General features: G+C 42.0%; 1 protein-coding gene across 2 annotated transcripts in view; it reads left to right on the top strand.

Annotated features, from left to right (window-relative positions):
* The window catches only part of LOC132379484 (protein bicaudal C homolog 1-like), a 341806-nt gene that overhangs the window by 283613 nt on the left and 35476 nt on the right, over window positions 1-22717 (top strand). Inside the window, exons 7-12 of one of the 2 annotated variants that reach the window (XM_059947423.1) lie at window positions 294-488; window positions 2171-2422; window positions 7214-7345; window positions 9768-9954; window positions 15667-15872; window positions 20633-20771. In XM_059947423.1, the coding sequence (XP_059803406.1) occupies window positions 294-488; window positions 2171-2422; window positions 7214-7345; window positions 9768-9954; window positions 15667-15872; window positions 20633-20771 (1111 nt within the window). The remainder of the gene's footprint in view (window positions 1-293; window positions 489-2170; window positions 2423-7213; window positions 7346-9767; window positions 9955-15666; window positions 15873-20632; window positions 20772-22717) is intronic. The other variant, XM_059947424.1, reaches the window with a different exon arrangement.

The raw sequence follows: 22717 nt of genomic DNA, 5'->3' as shown, positions 1-22717 counted from the left end.
GCATACATTTCCTGAAGGTGTGTGATATAAAATTACTGTATCAAATTATACGCAGAGATGAATTCAGAAATAAAGTTTAATTAAAAATAACTTCGGAGCCTGCAGCAAGTTATTTAATTGTTTAACCTTCCTTTTAAAATAATCATGCATTACATATTTATTTGTACATATTGCAGTGAATTCCTGAACAGGAATGGTTAGTCCTTCTTATTATCAATAAGAGAGAACAATATTTTTGCATGTGCATAGTGTAGTATTTTAGTAGTAACTAACTGTGATGTTCTGTCACCTAGGAGCTGCTCCCTTTGGTGATGATGTTCGATTTGCCCATTGCTGGCATTTTGCAGCCAATTCCTGACCCCAACTCACCAACGATCCAGCATCTATCCCAAACATACAACATTTCCATATCCTTCAAACAACGATCACGCATGTATGGTGCCACCGTAATTGTTCGAGGCTCTCAGAACAATGCCGCAGCAGTCAAGGTGAGAATGGCCCCAGGGCTGTGAAGGTGCTGATTTTGCCTTTTGTAAAGCGCACAGTAAACATTTTAAAAAATTTTATAACATGTCTCTTTGGACTAGCTTATAATGAATAGAATCTTTCAACAAATAAGGTAGGAATTTGAACAAGTACTTTGAAAGAGCTATCCAATTACCCTATTCTTGCTTCTCAGCCCTGCGTATGTTTCCTTTTGAAGTATTTGTTGAATTCTCTTTTGAAAACTACTATTGAAACTGCTTCCATCACTTTTTCAAGCAGTTGATTTTGGATCATAAAAAATTTCTGTAAAAACAGCAAAAGAAAACTTCTGCTCATGTTCTTTAGTATATTATTTTAGTTCTTTGTTCCCTTTGCCCTAATCCTTCTGCTGATATAAACAGTTTCTCCCTACTTATTTTTCTAAGCACCAATATTAAACCTCCTCTTAACTTCAGTGCTACCTCAGCTTCCTGTTAACTTTTCTGATCTCTCTCCAGTGCCTTGACATCGTCCTAAGTATAACCTGACATAATACTGGAACCCAGTGATTTGTCATGCTTTCCCAAGATCAGCTGAGAGCCACTTTGGCTCTACTCTTCGTTCATTGAGCACAATGTACAGTATGTTAAAGTTAAACAGAATTGGAATTAGTTTATTGTACTCACATGTACTGAGGTGCATGGCATCCATACAGATCATTTCATTGTAACAGTGCATTTAATATAAGGGAAAACAGCAACAGGGTGTAAAATAACTGGGAAAGTAAGGTTCATTGTGAGGTCAGGAGCCCATCTAAATTTTCCTAGAAGACCATGCGATAATTTTATGATAGCAGAATCGATACTCTTCTTGAGCCTGTTGATAAGTGCTTTCAGGATTTAGTATTTTCTGCCCAGTGAGAGAGAGGAGAAAGATGATGTCCAGAGTCTTGGATTATGTTGTCTGCTTTGTCGAGGCAGAGTTCATGGTGGGACGTTGGTTTCTGTGATGCTTTGAGCTGCGTCCACACCTCTCCGCAGTTCCTTGCTGTCTCGGATGAAGCATTTGCAATGCTTACCTGTCCCTTTCAAGTTTGAACAAGGTGGACCAGAGGCAACACGGACGATGTTAAAATACTTTTTTCAGTTTTGTAACCTAATTAAGAAGTTGCATGAACAACAAGTTCTACATCATGAGACCAAGGAAGAAAGGCTGGGAGTCTTTTCCTGAGACAAGAATTCGGATAGGCGAGCTGATGAATGTCAATAAGGTAATAAAGTGATTTGATTGCATAAATATAGAGAAATATACTTTAATTTCTAGCAGATTAAGAGTGGGAGTCATCAATAGATCCAGCAGGGAGGAACTTTCTTACTCAAAGAGAGCTCAGACATGTGGAACATGTAATTAAAATAAATAGCATGAATTTAAGGAAAACTTAATAGGCTCATGAGAGAAAAGAACAGAATAAGCTGACAAAGTTAGATAAGTTATTCACATAATTATGGGTTACCATGGACCAATCCGGTTACTACTTTTGCCCACCCTCTCCTCGGAGAGTGAAAGGAGTCTGTGGGCATGGAGCATTTATGCTGAATGCCCTTGTTTCTGAGCTGTTAGTGTGATAGATATCTCTCTGCTTTCTGGGCAGAGCCTTTTCTCAGAATGCAGCATGCCTAATGCAAATTGTCTGGTTTTGTTTCAGGAAGGGACCGCCATGCTGCTGGAGCACCTAGCTGGTAGTCTGGGGAGCGCCATACCCATCAGCACCCAACTGGACATTGCACCTCAACACCATCTCTTCATGATGGGTCGCAATGGGAATAACATTAAGCACATAATGCAGAGAGCTGGAGCACAGATCCACTTCCCAGATCCCAGCAATCCCCAGAAAAAGTCCACAATCTACCTCCAAGGCACTATTGAGTCTGTCTGTCTAGCTAGACAATACCTCATGGTAGGCATTAAATTCAATACATCGGTCAATAGAACATTCATTGATGGCTACTTCTACTGGAAGCTTTTATTATCGGTGTAAATGGCTCATTAATTTGACAAATCAATAATTCATTAATGGTTTAGTGACTGTATGTGATCAATGCAGTAAACATTGAAACATTTTCTGGGTAGTTCTCTCAAATGTTAAAGCATGGACATTTTTGTATTGTTGGTTTGTGTATGTTGCCTTGGTGGTGAGGGTACTGTACTTACACCTCAGCTATCATTGGACTTTTATGGTTCTAGACTAGCTCCCCAGAAGTCATGAGTTCAATTCCCGGAATGATAAATTTCAAACTAAATTAATTATTTCTGTTAGTTCTGGGCTGGCGCTAGAAACATTACGATTCAACCTGCTGGACTGCATTAAAATGCAAACTAGCTGACTAACATGCTTCAGGGAATGGAAACCTGGCTGACCTACACAGTCTGGCTAACATGTGACTTTGCAGTTAGCTTTTAATGGCAGCAGAAAAATCCCAGCAAGCTACAAAATGGCCGTAGCAACTGGGACAGATAATGAGTGCAGTTTATCTTGAGTCATCCACTTAGTTTAAGCAAACTAACAGGAGGATTAAAACTAAGCACCCCATACAGTCAAATTGCGAATGTCCTGTCTCATATGGAGATACGGCAGCATCTTAGCAGTGACGTTTTCTGGGCTTGAGTGGAATTGATTTAAATTTCCCTGCTGTATGTAGCTGAAATAAATGGTGCATTTCAGCTGACAGAGTCATTAAGAAGTTGTTCTTAAAGCCCTTCAAATGGGCTTACTGCTCAAAAAGCAATGGATTTCTGGAAGGTGTACCACTTTGCTCTGAATCTGTGGGGCTTGGTTATGGTTTGTGTGTCGGCCTGAGTGCATTTTCCGAGTCATGAAATGTTCATTCCAGGTTGTTTGGTCTGTGATGGCAAGGGGAGCATATTTCTCACCTTCCCCCATTGCTGGAACTTCTTTTTGCTGTGTTACCAAAGGCTTGTGGGCACATATGGGAAACTATTCAAATGCTGTCCAGGGCACTGGCAGGCAGAGGGATGGAAGTTGTGCTGCTATTTACATGAAGCACTGACTCGGAGTCGTAGAGCATTACAGCAGAGAAACAGGCCTTTTGGCCCACCCAGTCCACGCTGAACTGTTAGTCTGCCTAGTATCACTTGGGCCACAGCCCTTGACACCCCTCCCATCCATATACTTAACCTTCTTTTAGAGAAACGATATTCTTTTCGTCAAGTGGCTTAAAGAATGGAGTGGTTTTGTAACCAAGGGTAGTATTCGCTTGTATAGAAGATGAAAGCTTGAACAAATTGAGGTATTTATGATCATGAAAGGAGTTTCTGGGATAGATTGACAAATTGTATTCTATAAGGGAATGCAAAACAAAGGGGCATGATCTTAAAATTCGAACTGGTGGAAATCTGGAAAAGCCTGAAAGCTGTAGTGACTATGGCCAATTGAACATTTCGGAACTGAGCATCACCTTTGATTGTAAAACCAAGACTGTAAACAGAGTAAAGATAGAGTAGTAAGGATCTAAACTGAATGACTGTACAGGCTTAAACTAGCTGGTGGCCTAATCCTGAATCCCTGTTCTTCCCCTACTCAGTATGCCTTCAAATTAAGTCAGAAGTATAGAAAGTGGGCCGGTTGCACATTGGTGCTATTGATTCATTACACAGATTACAGGCAAGGGGTAAAGGTTTGGAATGAATTCTAATAGTGCCATATTTATCCAGAAACGGTAGCTCAATCTGCCATTCAACTGATTCTTCAAGGCAGCCAGCAATTTTCCAGGTCAATCAAAACGTAAAATTCAGTTCATCTTGATTCAAGTAATTTTTAACATTAAATGCAGTGCTACATATATTTTACTGAGCAGGTTATATCTCCGCACCAAATGCGGTTCAATTGGTGGTGTATTTCCTGTGAGCGATGGCTATGGATTTACATACTGAGGTCACATCTGCTATTCTCCTGTCTGTAGGAACTACTTAACACTAAAGAATTTTGAAATGCATCCACTTCTTTCCCGGACTACTTCCTTTAGTGCTCTGGAATGCGGATTATCAGGCCTTGGGGATTTGAAGTCCTTCTCCCTAATAATTCCTCTAGCATAGTTTATTTGCTTATATTAATTTTCTTCACTGTCCCTCTCTTAGATGCCAGAAACCCTCATTTGCCTGCTTTGATAGGAGAATCTAGAACTTGGAATAACTGTGTAAAAATAAAGCATTGCCCAATAAAGATGGAGATAAGGCAAAGCATTTTTTCCTCTGTGAGTGTTATGTAGTTTTGGAAATTCCCTAAAGGCCAATTGAAGAAAAGTCTGTGAATATTTTTAAGACAGAGGTAGGTTGTTGGACAATAAAGGGGTGGAAGGTTAGCATGGATAGTTGAGAATTCGGAGTTGAGGTTAGAGTCTGACTATTATTGATCTTATTAAATTGTGGAGTAGGATTCAAGGACCTAATTTGAACTTTAGTTTATATGATTTTTGTCTGTTCCCTTCAATAGATATAAAAGATATCATGTACCATTTGGAGAAGAGCAGAGGAGTTAACCCATTGGTCCTGGTCAATATTTATACACAGACATCATTGCTAAGAAAACACATTAACCATCCATTATCACACTTCTGTTGGTGGGACCCCACTGTGTACACATTAATTGCCACATCCCCTACTTTAAAACAGTGACAACACTTCAAAAATGCTTAATTATCTCTGAAGCACTTTAAGGATTCTTGATATTATGAAAGGTACCAGTTTACCAGGAGTCTGTTTTCCATTTACCTTACTAGAAGTTGAACACTGAATGAATGCTTATGTAAGTGGCAATTGTTGGCAAATTTAAAAAAGGTTCACTTTCAAATTCAACATCTGTAGGCCAACCTCACTTTTTTTAAAAGACTAACACACAAAATACCGGAGTAACTCAGTCCTGATAAAGGGTCTCAGCCTGAAGCGTTAACTGTTTAATCCTCCCTATAAATGGTGCCTGACTTGCTGAGTTCCTCCAGCATTTTGTGTGTGTTACTCTGGATTTTCAGCATCTGCTGAATCTCTTGAGTTTATCTTTTTTTCAGAGATCTGGATAGGTTGAGGTTCCAGCTGTGTAATTACTATTAAACTGCAGTTTTGTTATTCTATCAAGGGTATTGACAAGATTGAAGGTCTTTTCATTTTATAGATTGGCCAAGTCCATGTTGAAATCCAATACAAATTTAAATATCTAAGTTGTAGTGGCAGGCTGGTCTTGCAATTCAAATGTGGCTCTTGAATGACCTCCTTGTAGATGGAACATAAGTGAGTGTTTGCTGTCGAAGTGGGTGTTACTTGTTAGTCTTGCTACCTCACAACGCCAGGGCCCCTGGTTCAATCCTGGTCTCAGGTGCTATGTGTGCGTGCTTTGATACTTCCGTTCTTGATACTTTGATACTCAGGTACTTCTGTTCCCTCCCACGTCGCACAGATATGCCAGTCGCTTGTGTCCACTGTAAATTGCCTGTTGTGTAAGTCGCTGGCTGAAGAGTCTTGGGGAAGGTGATGGGTGTATGGAAGGAGGTAAATGATGGAGTAAGGCTGAAGTAAATGTTCTAAGAGTGGGGTTAAACTTGATGGGCCAAGCTGCCAGCTTCTGAGTGCCCAGAAATGTTTCAGCATATGAATGTGCTGTGTGCGCAATGTTCTGCTTGGAAAGTGATGAAAACCCATAAAAGTAACTTTAATTATGACTGACCTTTTTAACGTTAGAACGGCTTGCAAAACAGAGATTAACCTCTTGATGTAATACCAGTACACTTAACTAATTGACAGTGGTTCACACCATGCCCACCATCTATGCCACACCATCTTCTCACAGCTATTACTGGGCAGGAGGCACCAAGGCCTGAAGTCCCACACCATCAGTTACTTACTCCCAACCATTCGGTTCTTGAACCAACCTGCATAACCATAATCACTACAAGTTGGCAACACTACGAACACTTTGATCACTTTTCTTCACTAAAATGGGATTTTTACGTTCTATTTGCATTTTCCTGTAAAGATTGTGTATGGTACATGTTTAATTTACACTCAGTAGCCACTTTACGAGATACCTCCTGCACCTAATAAAGTGGCCACTGAGTGTATGTTCATGATCTTTTGCATCTGTAGCCCATCCGCTTCCATATTCATGTTGTGCATTCAGTGATGTTGTTCTGCACATCGCTGTCGTACTGTGTGGCTATATGAGTTACTTTTGCCTTCCTGTCAGCTTGAACCAGCCTGGCCACTCCACTCTGACCTCTCTCATTAGCAAGGTATTTTCGCCTCCAGAACTGCCGCTCACTGGATGCTTTAATATTTCTTGCACCATTCTCTCTAAACTCTAGACACTGTTACGCATGAAAGTCCCAGGAAGTGCTCAGACCATCCCATCTGGCAACAACAATCAATCCCCAGTCACAGTCATTTAGATCACATTTCTTCCCCATTCTGATGTTTGGTCTGAACAACAACTGAACTTTAAGACCATGTCTGCATGCTTTTATGCATTGAATTGTGGCCACGTGATTGGCTGATTAGATATTTGCATTAACAAGCAGGTGTATCTAATAAAGTGGCCTCTGAGTGCCTGTCTTCCTTGTGAATACTGTTTATATGAGATGTGCCCATGATGATACAAAGCTTTTCATTGCACCTGCACAATGCTACATGTACTTAGACATATGATAATGAACTTGACTTTGACCTTGATGTTGTACACCAGGGTTGTCTCCCCCTTGTGTTGATGTTTGATATGAAGGAAGAAATTGAAGTGGAGCCACAGAGAATCACTCAGTTAATGGAACAGTTAGATGTCTTCATTAGCATCAAACCAAAGCCCAAACAGCCAAGCAAGGTATGCAGTACAGATCAATTTTCTTCTTACAGAGTTTGTGTGTCTTTTTCCTTATCTGATGTAATGAAACCAGTGAGTGTAAGATGGACAATCAAAGGTAAAGTTCCAAATGAATGGAAGTCATGTCAGACCAGGAGCAAAGCATGCTGGGACTTGACTGTCCTCCATCATTCTGCTACAGTGGATATTCACCACGCTTTCTGTTTAGCAGCGTCTCATGCCTTGGAATTGTCCAGCCTGGCTTATAAAGTGTGTGCTGTTGTTCTCAATGTCCCCTCCCCCATTGCTTTACTTGACATAAAATTGAGATTTTTTTTTTAGTATTTAGACATGCAGCATGGTAACAGCTCTTCAGGCCTAGTGAGCCCTCACTGCCCAATGTGACCAATTAACCTACTAACCTGTATGTCTTTGGAATGTGAGTGGAGACTGAGCACCCAGACGAAACCCACACAGTCATGGAGAGAACGCACAAACTCCTTACAGACGGAGGCAGGAATTGAACCTGGGTCGCTAGCACTGTAATAGCGTTACATTAACTGCTACACCACCCAAGCTGCCCCATTTGAAATAAAAAGGCATAGAAATCAGTTTTAAAAAAATTATTAGTGCTTCTGAGACAGAGCTTATCATGTACCATGTTACAATAGGGTAGCTGTAACAAAAACAAATCTAATTTCAGAAAACTTGCTTATTTTAGTTGCTCGCAATGCTGGACAGATCAAATCAAAAACGAAATGAGTCAAAAACCAAGTCGTATCTGGACTCTGATGATGAAAGGTCTTTGTTCCAAAATGTCAACTGTTTCATCCCTTACTCGTGCTGTCTGGTCTCCTGCTGAATGGTTTGAGTATCTTCAGGTTCTGAGGCAAATTAATTCTTTGGAATAGTTTTTTTCTATTTTACCCAGTGATGACATACAGCATTAAGAACATTGCCTTAGAGTACCTGGAAAATCTACTGAATTCCTTTAAAGAGAATACATTACAAACTAACGTATAACTGTGCTAACACATCTGAGCAAATTCTGTGATTTCAAAGTGACTTGCAGAGGGTTTAATGAATGAAACAGATTAGAGACAGATTTTACATTCAGGACAAGCATTTTTAGTGTTTTATTGCTCAAATACACAGGAAATTCAATCCAGTGTTTTGTATCCAGGCAGCTTTGGTGTAATACAATCAATCCAAGTCATTGTTCTTTCCCTTACTTGGTCCCAAAGCAGCTTACTGCATAGAGTGAGGCCATTTGGTCCATCATGCTTATACCTGATATTTACCACATCATCTAAACTACTTTGTCTTGCCCGTGTCATCCTCAGCTGCAAACACTTACCAGCTTTTCTTCTCAAAAGCAGAGTGGCCCATATGCCACCTACTCCCCGTGCCAAGGTTTTACTCCCCCAGCAAAGTTTCTAACCTCCCATTTGCTGCCGCTTTTCATACTTGTGCCCAGCTCTAGTGAGCATTCAAAGTTAAACAGCATTTAAATCACAGTTAAATTTGCTCAAAGCCCAAGTTAAGTTGAGGGGAGTAGGGGAGGGAAGTGCACAAGATGGAGCAAACATTGTGGCGGGAAAGTGCACCATCAAAAATAGCTATGTAAGGTTAGGACACCCATGACATTAGGTATATATGGACCCAAAGCCAGATAAGTTTACCTTCCTGCTCCTATGTTACCTTGCTCACTTGTCTTCGCCATGATGTGCTCCTTCTCAAACGGTCTTGTGAGAAGTGTGTTGTTGATTTTAGTTGCTTTCCCAGAGCAGATGTATATTCTTGCATCACCACAGGGCACGTCTGGTTACTCCGTGGAATATAATCTCCTGGTGGTTTCTGATGAGGAAATTAATTTTCCAAGTGTTGTAAGATATATCTGATAAATACTTGTGCTGTACTAGGTTTTATGGTTCTTTTTTCTGTCTTGACATTAAAATGTAGGCCAGCTAGAGCTGTCACTGATAGGATAACAATCAGGAATTGTTCTTATAATCTTGTTGTTCATACTATTACTTACAAATTTCATCTGTAGAAATCTGCAGAAGACTTTGTATTCCAGACCTAAAATAAAAAGGAAATGGCTAATTCCTTTTTTTATTCAAATAGCTCACCCTCTGGTTAGATCTTCCCAACATGCCAGTTACTGTCGTGAACCCCACAACTCCAGGTATTTGCTCTTGAGATGGAGAGTGGAGCAATGAACAGTGATGGTTATCAAATCATGTCCTCCTTCTTAAAATGCCTTTCACTATCTTTGTTGGTCTGTCTAAGACCTAAGGTTCATGCCTACCATTTAGTGTCATCGTGGTATGTTTAATATCGGAAAGTAATTTATCCATATTCAGGAGAACGTTAAAGAATTAGGGTGGGATTTTTAAGAAATATGTGAGACTTAAAATGTTCTCTTCTTTCCTCTGGTCAGTCAGTGATTGTGAAAAGCGTGGAAAGAAATGCTGTAAATATGTATGAAGCACGAAAATGTCTGCTGGGTTTGGAAAACAGTGGTGTTGCCATGACAAATATGCCACCAACCGTTACCTGTCCCATTGGACTCTCCTGTCATGGACTGGATATCCTGGCTTCTGCTGGACTAGGCCTGGCCGGTTTAGGTATGATGGTATTTTTGTGACATTTGTAGGGCTGATTAAGGTGCAGAATGTTTGAAGTTTGCACATCCGTAAATCCGTAAATGGATTTCTGCAGGGTGCTCTAGTTTTTTTGCACATCCCAAAGATGATCTGGAAGGTTAATTGGCTTCTGTGAACTACTCCTTAGTGCAGATTAATGACACTATGGGCCTATGTGGAATTGGAATTAATTGGTCATTGTTCCAAGTTCAAGTTTATTGTCATTCAACCATAAACACGTATACAGCTAATTGAAATATCTTTCCTCTGGGGCCAAGGTACAAAACACAATACAGATAGCCACACACAGCGTATATAGTTATGGTCCAGCATATCCAGTCACAAAATAATATTAACACAAGCCCCTGAGTAGCATGGACTGAAGATTGATAGGTTGATATAAATTGTGAGGCACATGTTTATGTGAGACAGTATAATGTTATGGACATTATTATAATAAAACAAGCAGTAGTATAAGCGTGTAATATTTGTACCAAAATACAATGAAACTCTTGACTTGTGTACTGTTCTTACAGATGAAATTATTACGCAGTGCATTGAGGTTGAACAAGGTAAAACAATAACAGAATGCTGAATAAAGTGTAACAGTTACAGAGAAAATGCAGTTTAGGTAAAGAATAAGGTGCAGGATCATAAAGAGATCGATTGCGAGATCAGGACTCCATCTCATTGATCTAGGAAATCATTGAAAAGTCTTGTAACAGCAGGGTCAAAGCTTGTCCTTGAGCCTGGTGGTAGGCCCTTTCAGGCTTTTGTATCTTCTGCTCAGCTGAAAAAGGGAGAATGTCCAGTGTGTGTTGGGTCTTTGATTGTGCTGACTGAGAGTGAGAAGTATAGGCAGAGCCCATGGAGTGGAGGCTGGTTTCAGTGATACGTCCACAACTCTGCAGATTCTTATGGTCACGGACAGAGCTGTTGCCACCCCAAGCTGAGAGAGAACAGTTCTCAGGATTGCAAAAACTACAAGGGGGAACAGAACTGATGTGCACGTTCTGTTGGGAGTTGGCTTGTGTCATAATAAGTAACTAAGGTAGAATATGGTCCATTTCCTTATAAAACCTGATCAGATAAGTTCTGTGTATATCCATTGTTAAAATTTGTCTGAAAATGCTGTTAGAATGAAGTACAATTTGGATTTCTTGCGATTTCACAGCACAGTAAGCTTGTTGATCACTTACAACTTGATCAATACAGACCATCAGTGACCTGTTACCATTATTTTTTTAAATGTAAGCATGATAAATAGAATAAAGGGGAAAAGGCAACTCATTTCCAGGCTATTGACCCTGACGATGGAATGCAGTTAGAGAAACCAAAACCAAAAATGATGACATAACCAAATCTGAAGCACCATTATGTTGTTAGTCCCATTAATACTGTAACTGCAAAATCTCCAACTGAAACATCCAGCGGATCCAGTAACAACTCTAGGAAAATCGGGAATGTTGGCTTCAGCAAAGAAGCAAGTTCCTGAAGGGTAAAATTGTCGGGTATGTATGGAACTTGTCCCTCTTTACCGAGAGAGCGAGAGAGAAATGAGCTCACTTGCCCCCTCTCTCCCTTCTTCCCGTCCTCTCAGTCTTTGTCTGCCCCTCATCCTGTGTGCTCTCTTACCCCTTCTAGTCTATCACTGTCTGTGTACTAGTTCATCCTCTTTGCAATCCTCATCCTTGTCTCTTCATTTTCTTCCATAATTACAGCTCTATTTAATTCACTTTGCTCGTCAGCCTTTTGTGGTAAACTGTGTATACCTGTGTGAACATGCCCCTCTGCTGACTGCTCCTGTGGCTCCTCCCACAGACCCCTGTATAAAGGCGATTGGGGCATTGCTCCTCCCTCAGTCTTCGAGATGTCGTGTTCCCTTTTTGCTGTTAATAAAAGCCTATCGTTCACTTCCAGTCTCCTAGAGTTATTGATGGTGCATCACCTTTATTCCCGTCCAATTATATAAATGTCTGCACACTGTACAATTGCTCAGGAATGGCATGCCGTGACTGCTTCCAGGTAGACAACAAAGTGATGAAGGAGCATGGCAGGGTAGGTGGAGAGATCAAGAGTTCTTTGTCATACAAGAGATCCGTTCAAGGGTCTAATAACAATGGAATAGAAGTTGTCCTTGAAGCTGGTGGTACTTGCTCTCGACCCTTCATGTCTTCTGTCCAGTGGAAGGAGGAGAAGAGCAAATAACTAGGTTGGGACTCTAGACTTTGACTCTGTTGGCTGCTTTCCTGAGGTGGCAGGAAGCATAGACAGATTCAGTTTCCATAATTCCAGGAAATTTTGGGAAGGAGCTTCAGTTACTCCAGTTCTGAAGCGCTGATCCATTGCTGGTTTCTGAAACAGCAGAAGGGAAAAGTAACCGCTGCCAAAAGCTGCTACCGTGATTGAGGTGCAAGTTCAACAATCGTACAGTGGGATTTCTGGAAAATTAAATATGAAGATTGAATGACTGTTCCATTTCCACTTGCTGAGCTGTACCCATCCATTTCTCTCAGGTGTCAAAAGGATGACCATTTCACAGTGAAGGCTGTGGTAATAAAAGCTTAAATATGCACATATGGCTGCAGAAGAGAGTGCCCAGAATTTAACCCTCAAACGTAGGCTGTGTCATAAAGGCATAAGGCAGCAGATCTGTGTGGTTGTAAGTCATCCAAAAATGTAGGAGTCTAAATGTAGATTTGTTTAATCTTAATTGCCCAGTTGTCCAGTTTGGCAGGCGCTGAGTTCTCTGACAGAAGGCCACAGCCAGGCCTCTCAGAATTCTTCTCTACTTGGCATAGAACCTTCCAACCTCTAAAATGAGGACAGAAGAACACAAGACGATAGGAGCAGTAGTAATTCATTATTTGTTTATATATTTAGAGTACAGCGTGGAACAGTCCCTTCTGCACAACAAGCCACACTGCCCAGCAGCCCACCTATTTAACCCCAGCCTAATCACAGGACAATTTACAATGCCCAATTAAACTATTAACCAGTATGTCTTTGGACTGTGGGTGGAAACGAGATCACCAGGGGAAAACCCACATTTTACAGAGAGGAAATACAAATTCCTTATAGAGGACGCTGGAATCGAACTCCGAACTCCGATGCCCCAGTCTGAAATAGTGTCTTCCTAACCGCTACACTACTGTGGCACCCATCATGCCCAACCAGCTATCCCACAATTCAATATCTTCAGGCTGGCCGCAGCCCCTCTTCTGTGCCATTTCTCCGTGCCACAACATTTTAAATACTTGTGACGAACCAGTGTCCACCACTGCCCATGGCAGAGAATTCCAGAGATTCTGTGAGAGGTCAACTTGAAGTGACTACCCCCTTATCTTGTCGCTATGTCTCCTTATTAACGACTCCTGCACTAGTGAAAATGTCCCAATATCTACCTTGTCAATCAATACTGCTTAGAATGTAGAACAGTACAACACAGGAGCAGGCTCTTAAGGTAATGTCATCTAATTTCCTCTGCCTGCACATGGTCCGTATCCTTCCATTCTCTGCATATTAATTTGCCTATCTTAAAACCCTCTGTCATATCTGCCTCCACTACCACCCATGATAGGGCATTTCAGCCACCCATCACTTTCTGTGTGTGGAAAATCTTGCCCACACATTCCCTTTGAACTTACCTCCTCTTACCTTAAGTGCATGTTCTCTAGTACCAGACATTTCAACCTTGAGTTAAAGATGCCAACTTTCCGCTCTACACACGCCTCTCAGAATTTTAAAACTTTCATCAGGTCTTTTCTCAACCTCTGCCACTCCAGAGGTCAAACCTACTTTGTCCGACCTCTCCTTGTGCCCTCTAATGCAACCCCTTTGCAATGAAGGTCAAAATACAATATCTATTCATTGGACTTCCCTGTTAACCTTTTGTGACTCAAGCTTTAGAATGCCTAGGGGTTGAAATGAAGGTCAAAATGCCATTCACTTGCAGTTTCACTCTGTTTAAATAATAATCTGCCTCTTGGTTTCTCTTTACTTAAATGCATAACCTCACACTTCCCCATATTAAACTTGCTTTGTTAGTCCTTTGTCCATTCACTCACTCACTCAGGGACGATATTATATTTTTGTGCGACTCTATGTTTTTCTGCAATCGTAACTCTATATGTGTAATGTGCTGTGTGTGACTGACAGTAATGCGTTTTGCATCTTTGCCCCGGAAGAACGCTGTATTCATGTGTATGGTTGAATGACAATTGAACTTGAACTTGCCTGTATTCCTTACATATCATCCTATCACAATATGCACTTCCACCTGTCAGCAAATTTCGAAACCTTGCATACTATTCCTTGTTCCAGGTCTTACCTTAAATAGTAAACGATTGTGGGCCAAGGACTGATCACTGTAATATTTTCCTTCCAGTCTGAAAAGGGCCTGTTTATTCCAACACCCTGTTTTTCACGAGACAGCCAGTTTTCAATCCATTCTAACACAGTTTGATACCATGGGTTTTTAATTTATGCACCAGTCTCCTGTGAAGCACCTGTCAATAGGTTTCTTTGCTTTGTGGCTGCCTGTAAGGAGTCAAATTTCAAGGTTGTATATAGTATGCATACTTTGATAATAAATGTACTTTGAATTTTGAACTTCTGTTTGCCTCAATTCACTTCAGAGCAGTGAGCCGAACACCTGCCAGTCGTTCACCTCCTGCCCCGACACCCTGACATTTTCAATATGGCCTGGCGCTTAGATCGCCTAAACGGCAGGTCATATCTCACTCTCGATTCGGCCCATGCACACCAGGCCACAACCGTCTTGAGCCTTTGAGTTTTCAATTCACACTGCTAAAATGCCTGGTTATGCAATCGGTTGAAAATTTCAGCTCCAGAAGGGAAGTTGTAGACTATTGATTGATGATTTCGCTGAGTATCTGCGCACTGTCTGCCAGAAAAAGCAGGATCTCCCAGTGCCCACCCACTTCAATTCTACATCCCATTCCCATTCCAACATGTCAGTCCCTGGCCTACTCTACTGCCATAATGAAGCTATACTCAGGTTGGAGGAGCAGTACCTTATATTTCATCTGAGTAGCCTCCAACCTGACAGCATGATTTCTCGAACTTCTGGTCAATGCCCACCTTCCCCTCTCCTTCACAATTCTCATTCCCAATTCCCTCTCTCACCTTGTCTCCTTACCTGCCTATCACCTCCTTCTGTTTCTCCTTACCCTTCCCTTTCCCTTTCTTCCATGCTCTTCTGCCTTCTCCTATCAGATTCCCCTTTCTCCAGTCCTTTATCTCTTTTACCTATCAACTTCCCAATTCTTTACTTCACCCCTCCCCCTCTCTCAGTTCCACCCCTCACCTACCACCTTGTACTACTTCTTCCCATCCCCCCCACCTTCTTGCTCTAATTTCTCATCTATTTTGCCAATCCTGTTGAAGGGTCTCTGCCCGAAACGTCAACTGTACTCTTCGATAGATGCAGCCTGATCTGCTGAGTTCCTCCAGCATTGTGTGTGTGTGTGTGTGTGTTGCTTGGATTTGCAGCATTTGTAGATTTTCTTGTCCATCGATTACAGTGATGGTTTTCGAGAAAGAGTGTGACGAATACAGTAGTTGTGTTTGCTGCCAGCAAGATGTCACTATGCTTAAGTGCCATCTTTAACAGGAAAAGGGGATTATTTGGCTTTTTCATGAGTTTAGATTTTTTTTGTTGTTGCTCCACAGGTTTCTCTGCAGTTTCCCCACTCATGATCCCACCAACAACGCAGGCAACCTTGACCAGTATCTTGCTATCCGGCCTGCATGGGTACGGTCAGACCACGCCATCACCTCCCCCTGGTCTAGCACCCATGGACATTCAGATCAGCACCTTGTCTCCAGAGAGCGATAAGACAGCAACGTCCTGTGTCAATGGCCACGTCAAGGTAAAAGTAAGGACTGATGCTTTGATTTGCTCTGTGGTTTGGAGGGTTAATGAACATGCATCTTGTGAACATGTGGCTTCTTAGAAATAATAAATAAACATTTTCCACAAAAATATACTTTAGAACAAAGAAAACAAAATATTATAGCACAGTGTAGGCCCTTCAGCTCACGATGTTGCGTTGACCTTTTAACTTACTTCAAGATCAATGTAATCTTTCTCATCTACATAGCCTTCTATTTTTCTATCATCTGTGTGCCTATCTTAAGTGTCCCTTAAATGCCCCTCAGATATCTACCTCCACCACCACCCCTAACAGGGCATTCCACAAACCTACCACTCAGTGTATAGAACTTACCTCTGAAATCACCCCTATATATGCCTCTAATCACCTTAAAATTCTAACCCCTGCATCAGCCATTTCTGCCCTGTAAGCCTCGACAGGTCCACTCGATATACGCCTCTTATCATTTTGTACACCTTTGTCGAGTCACCTCTCATCCCCCTTTGCTCCAGAGAGAAAAGCAGCTTTTCGCTCTACCTGTCCTCATAAGACATGTTGTATAACCTAGGGATCATTCTGGTAAAACGCACGCTAAAGGTTCCACATCCTTCCAAAAATGAGGCGACCAGAACAGAGTACAATACTCCAAGTGTAGTTTAACCAGCGTTTTATAGAACTGTAACATTATCTCGCAGCTCTATTCATATATTCAGGCAAATATATAACACAGTACATTCTTCACCGATCACACAGAAGGCTTACAAGAAATACCTGTTTTTCTTTCACCATTAAGTCTAATAAGTTTACATTTTAACCATCCTAACTCAGAAGTACGAAAGAAAAGACTGACGTATTTCCTCCCTTTTGGAAAATCCCAGTGAAGTTTCTCGTTGTGCATATGCTATCAGAGTAGGAAATAGTTTGCATTGGGGTATAGCAATTTCCTGTAAACCTCAATAAAATAATGTCTCGATAAGCAGTTTATTTAAAGAAATGTTGATTCAGTAATGAGTAAATGTTTCAGATTGATCAGAAGGATGATCTTTGCTTTTCTTTCCACGGACACTGCCTGACCTGCTGACTGTTTCTAACAATATTTGCAACACACAAAATGCCGGAGGAGCTCAGCAGGCCAGTCAGCGTCTATGGCAGGGGTGGGCAAACTTCTTGACTTGAGGGCCACAAAGGGTTCTAAATTTGACAGGGGGGCCGGACCAGGAGCAGATGGACGGAGTGTTTTGGTAATACACCTCATAAGAGAAAATAAAATATCATGGGATATGTAGAAAACATGTGCTTTAATTTCAATTGAAAATGAACAAATGCATTACAACAAAATATCTGTCTTTGAAGTCCCATGGTATTTAGCTATTTATTGAAATGACTTTTAAAACACTGAAAATTAAATGAATAAAATCCAGCTTTTTTAATAGTAACAGTTATTATTTTAAAGCACTGAAAATTCTGTTATCCTTCAAGATATTATCATCATCACTCTCCTCCTGACTGTCTTGATTTCAAAAACGGTAGGAGATGCAGGTCTACTTGTCCTGCTCCTTCTTATTCAATTGTCCCCTGTGCCAAAACTCAACAACGACCCGCACAATGACAGAACAGTGAGAGCGCGCCAGTATGCGGAGCGCGTTATTTGATCTGGAGCGCATTTTTTATTTTGAGAACGTACGTGCACCTGCGCACTACTCATGTCCATCACTTAACAGAAATGACATGTAACATGTAAGGCTTATTGAAAAAAATATTTTCAAATGCATTTTTTACATAACACAACGAAGAAACTTATTTTTAATTTCAGTGGGAACAGTGTTGTTGGTCTCCCTTTTTAGCCAGCACATCAAAGTCTGGATTTAGTTTTGTTGTGGCGATTCTCAGGATGGATCTGAGGTGTTGGTCAGTTAACTTGGATCTGTGGCTGGCTTTGTTGATGTTCTTGACGCTGAATGCCTGTTCACACAAATAGGTCGAGCCAAACAAAGAGTAAAGCGCAAATGTGGAGTAATACGCTGCACCTCAACAAAGGTCAATGTGTAGCGGTGTGCTACATGCAGCGCTAAAATTACGACACGGAGTCGGTAACTGCAGTCGAAGAAAAAAACTTTATTTGAAATCCCCAGCCTCACTTTTAAGCCTCCCTCAACCTGTCCCCCTGCGCAGAGGCTCCAAAGCTCTGTGCTCGCAAATCCCCGCAGGCTATCTCCCTTAGCCGGAACGCTGGCTAATTGTGAGCCGGTTCGGATGTGCCAGGAAATGGGTCGCCACAAATGTATATAGAGTGCGTCATCTATTGGGAAAACGCCAGAATTGCGTGGAAGAAACGTTAACAAGGTTTATTAATATAATTTCATCAAGTTCTGCGGGCCGGATTAAAAAGCAGTTTGCCCATGCCTGGTCTATGGTGAGGAACAGACAGTCGATGTTTCGAGCCGAGACCCTTCATCAGGACTGGGAAGGAGGGGGGAAGAAGCAAGAATAAGAAGTGGGGGCTGTTTGGGTACTGCGCCTCCCTCTCACCCGTAGAGAAGAAATTCACCGGTTCAGTTGGTTGAGCTGCCACCTCCAGTGATCCGATGCTGTCCGTGTGGAATTTGCACGTTCACCTTGTGATTGTGTGGGTTTCTCCAGTTCCCTCTCACATCCCAATAAGTGGCCTCTGTAATTTGCCCCTGGACTGTTGCTGAGTAATAAAACTAGGTGAGCAGGACAATTGAGAGTTTTACAGAAAGGAAAATAGGGCTGTAGTGTAGGGTTAGCATCATGGGTGTTTGCTAGCAGACATGAACTCAGTATGTTGAACAACCTGTTCATATATTGTGTGATTGTGGTTCCATGACACTGCATAGACTCGGTGTCTGTCCATCTGTACCCAGATACTAGGCTGACCTATTTCTGCAGCAGACCCTACAAAACCAAGACTGGACTGGAGCAATGATATGCAAATTAGTAAGGACTGTACTGTGGGGGGGGGGGGGTCTCTGAGATTCTAACGTTTTAACTGTCACTCATTCTTTGGGGCACGCCTCTGTTTTCACGGATGACTGTGAAGAAAAAAAATTTCGGGATGTATATTGAATACATTGACATTAAAAGCACCTGCTGAAACCTGTATAGAGATAGAAAATGAATATACAGCACTATAACATTTTTTAAAAAAAGGGTTTAAAAAGTTTCTATGTTCTCCTGCTGTAACAAACCCACAGAAGACATTTGCAGATCACTCCAATTATATTTATGCGCAATTTTGTTTGCTGTGATTGCAGCTCAGCCCTGAAGTTCCTGACACAGCTCGAGTGTGTCGTAGATTAATCCTTAATCTCTGGAGACTCTCAGAGTGTGGCTGGAGGGCTGGCAGCCTGCACTCTGCAGTAAATAATTGCAACTTCGCTCAGCTCAATTGCTAGTTGCTCTCTTGAAGGGCAAGGGAGTCACTTTACCTTTGTCTTAAATCTTGGACACGGAATTAACTTCTCAGATATCAAATATTTGCAAATCCTGCATATTGTCTGCTGTCTTTTTGAAGGTGTAAGTTGCACTGGGCCCAGTTTCAGTGGGTAGAATTGATCAGCAAATTATTCTTCATCAGATGATTAAACCATTCGGTCTTGTGGGGGAAACACCACTGCCAGGCTAGGCCCTATTCTCAGTTTGCCACAGAGTGATATAGAAGAAGTGGGTGGGATATATTTTAACAGCTAATCCTGTACTAAATCCACACATTGAGCAGCATAGAGTCACATGACAGGAAAAGAAAAAATGTTCCTTTTTTTTTAACAAAACCCAAGCCTTTCAGTTATTTATTTTGGGGTAGAATTAAGACGAGAACAGGGGGAGATTTGATGGAAGTATACAGAATTGTAAAGGGTACAGCAAGTAGGCTTATTCCACTGAGGTTGGGTGAAACAAGAACTAGAGGTCATAGATGAAGGGTGAAAGGTGAAATATTTAAAGGGAAATTTAGCAGGGGATGACTTCACTCAGAGGGTGATAAGAGAACGAGTTGCCAGTGGAAGTGATGGATATAGGTTTGATTTAAATATTTAGGAGAAACTTGGACAAGTACATGGATGAGAGAGGTATAGAGGGTCATGGCTCAGGTAGGGATCAATGGGACTAGGCAGAATAACAGTTTGGCATGGACTAGATGGTCCCAACGGCCCCTTTCTGTGCTGTAGTGCTCTGTGACTGTATGGCCCTTGGCAGAATGAGGGAGAAGCATTGGTGCAGAGTGGAAGCTGAAGAATCTCTAGGTTCTAGGCCCTGTAGAGAGTCAGAGAGCGCAGTGACAGACCCTTCTGCCCACCAAGTCCCTGTTAGCCATCACAGAAAAAGCACACTAATCCATTTTATTCACCCACTCTCCCATCAACTCCTTCCAGATTCTACCACTCACCGAAGCACCGGGATCACTTTGTTGTCACCCGTTACATCCCAACCTTCGGGACACAGGGAAAGCAGAACCCACAGAGTTCACATATAGCTCCACAGGTTGATTTTGATCCCAAATTGCCAGAGGAGTGTTGCTTCAGCTCTACCAGGTGCATCACATTGTTGCCTTCCACGAGAACAGCTTTGTTCAGAAGCGACCTCAAGCAAAATATGCTTACTGCTTAGACACTTGCAATTCTGGAACATTACTGTTTGTCTGTACTGAATTAGCCACGCACCAGATTGAGCCACACCCACAATGCTCATCAGTATTTTGCCACCTGTATAATTGGTTAAGGATCTTACACATTTTGTTTTCACAGACATCTAGTGCTATTTACACTAGAATTTCAACTCCTTGTCTCGCTGACAAAGTTTTGAGTAATAACCACCCTGAAGTTCCTCGGGAGAGTTCGATTAATGCCCAAGAGCAGCTGTCCAGCAAGTCCACTCCGGCAGAAGGTAAGCTGTTAGTAGAGAGAGTGAGTCCACTGAAACTGACATGCATCCAGATTCAGATTTATTTATCTTGTACATACAGTGAAATGCATCGTTTACATTAACAACCAGCACACCCACTAATGTGCTGTGGGCAGCCAGAAGCGTCAGCGCATATAATGGCGCCAAAATAGCATGCCCACAATGCTTCTAAAACCTCCCTGGTTTCCTTGGCTGCGTAAGTCTAGGGAGTACACACACCAGTCCTGCCAAACCCGTGAAATTGAAGTGGCTCTCCCACCCCAAATTCCAGTTTGTGTGGATGCTGCGTAATTTGTTGACCTGTTACAACTCGGTGCCAAGAGTAACAGGCAGCACACTGCATACAATTAAAGGAGTTATATTTGCAAATCTTAACTACAGGGTTAGTAAAGAAAAGAAAGAAAAAAACCCAAAAAGGTCCCATTATAATTAAACAATCCAATGTGCTCAAGCTGGAGCTCAACTCTTCCCAAAGTTCACATTCATCGATCCTCAGTCCATCTTGGCACCTTGCTCCATCGAACCACGGTCCCCCACCGGGTCGAATCCTATGACTGTTTCTCTCCAGCGTCTTCTCTCTTCATCTCCTGCCATGCAACGACCCCAGTTCACACCGATGTCAGGCACACACATGAGAAACAAACCCGCTCCCCGGATTGGATGGCTCACATTCCAAATCACCCATTATCTCTCAACGTCACCCAAACACTGCTTCTACAGAAGGACCATTATATTAGCAATGAAACCTTTCACAGGGTGTTACATCTGGCAGAACAAGACAGAAGAAAACAAGCAACAGTTTAAAGAAACAGTTGATTCTGAGGCACCGAGCTTGACGGGAATCATAGCTTGGCGCCATCTTGATTAGTGAAACGTTGTGCAGTTTCCATTTACTCTTTGTAGGCAGTGTACAGAGTTTGACATTTGCTGGGGTTAAGTTTGTAGTCTGTCGCATGGACTGGCTTGAGAGAGAAGGAGAGCGTGGCGCTGGCTTGGGTGAAATGAGAGTGAGCTTTGGTGTTAAAGGGGACCAGCTGAAGCCTGCAGACTTGCCCAGGCATCACTCCCGAAGAAGATGGCAGTTTGTCATCAAAGCGTTGGTTATAATTGATACCTGTACCCGGCTGGAAGCCCGAGAAGAGTTTAGTGTTTTACTTATTTACCAAGGTTCACTCATCTTGGCATATTCTGTAATGCTTGATGGCAAAGCTATGTGCAGTTATTGCTGTAAATTATGAATTGCTATGAAGAATTTTTGGCTTGCTGCTGACAAACAGTGTGTGAAGAAGATATTAAGATCTGACTAACCTAGAGGAGAGCCGGGATGTAGTGGTATCTGCACCAGACCACGAGGCAAGTGGTCCTGGGTTTGAATCTGGCCAGCTCCTTGTTTCCATCTGTGCTGAGTTGAGTGTCGAGCTAAAAAATAGATAAATGCTAAAGAAACGGCAAGGTTGCTTACCAGTGCCCCACAGGGTACGGACAGGAACAAGAACAACCCAGAGGAGAATTTAAGAGAGGCTCCTTCAGGAACATCAATAGACCCAACCAGATACAAGCTGTTTTCGCATGCTAATAGCAGGTTTTGGACAGAGTAGATCCAGCTGTGCAGAGAAAACTGTAAACCAGGATGTGAGCAGGCTTGGGGAGTCGGGGTGGGAGCAGTGGTGGGGGAACGAACATTTCTGAGGCACCAGTTCTTTCTTTCAGCACTCTGCCAAAACCAGCGACAAACTATTAACTAATGGCCTTAATTCCCAACTGCACTTGTGTTGTTTTGGCTCTGATCAGTGGAGGATGGATTGTCAGCTTTACTGTGCCAAGTCTAGACTTTAAAGCTCCCCTCCAAACCCTTTGACAGCAGTCCCATTCCTGCTTGTGTGAGTAATTGATAACCCGTAACAATAGCCATTACTAGACTCTGTTGA

Source organism: Hypanus sabinus, chromosome 22 (genome assembly GCF_030144855.1).
Source record: "Hypanus sabinus isolate sHypSab1 chromosome 22, sHypSab1.hap1, whole genome shotgun sequence".
Classification (NCBI taxonomy): domain Eukaryota; kingdom Metazoa; phylum Chordata; class Chondrichthyes; order Myliobatiformes; family Dasyatidae; genus Hypanus; species Hypanus sabinus.
This window is presented reverse-complemented; position numbering and strand designations above follow the sequence as displayed.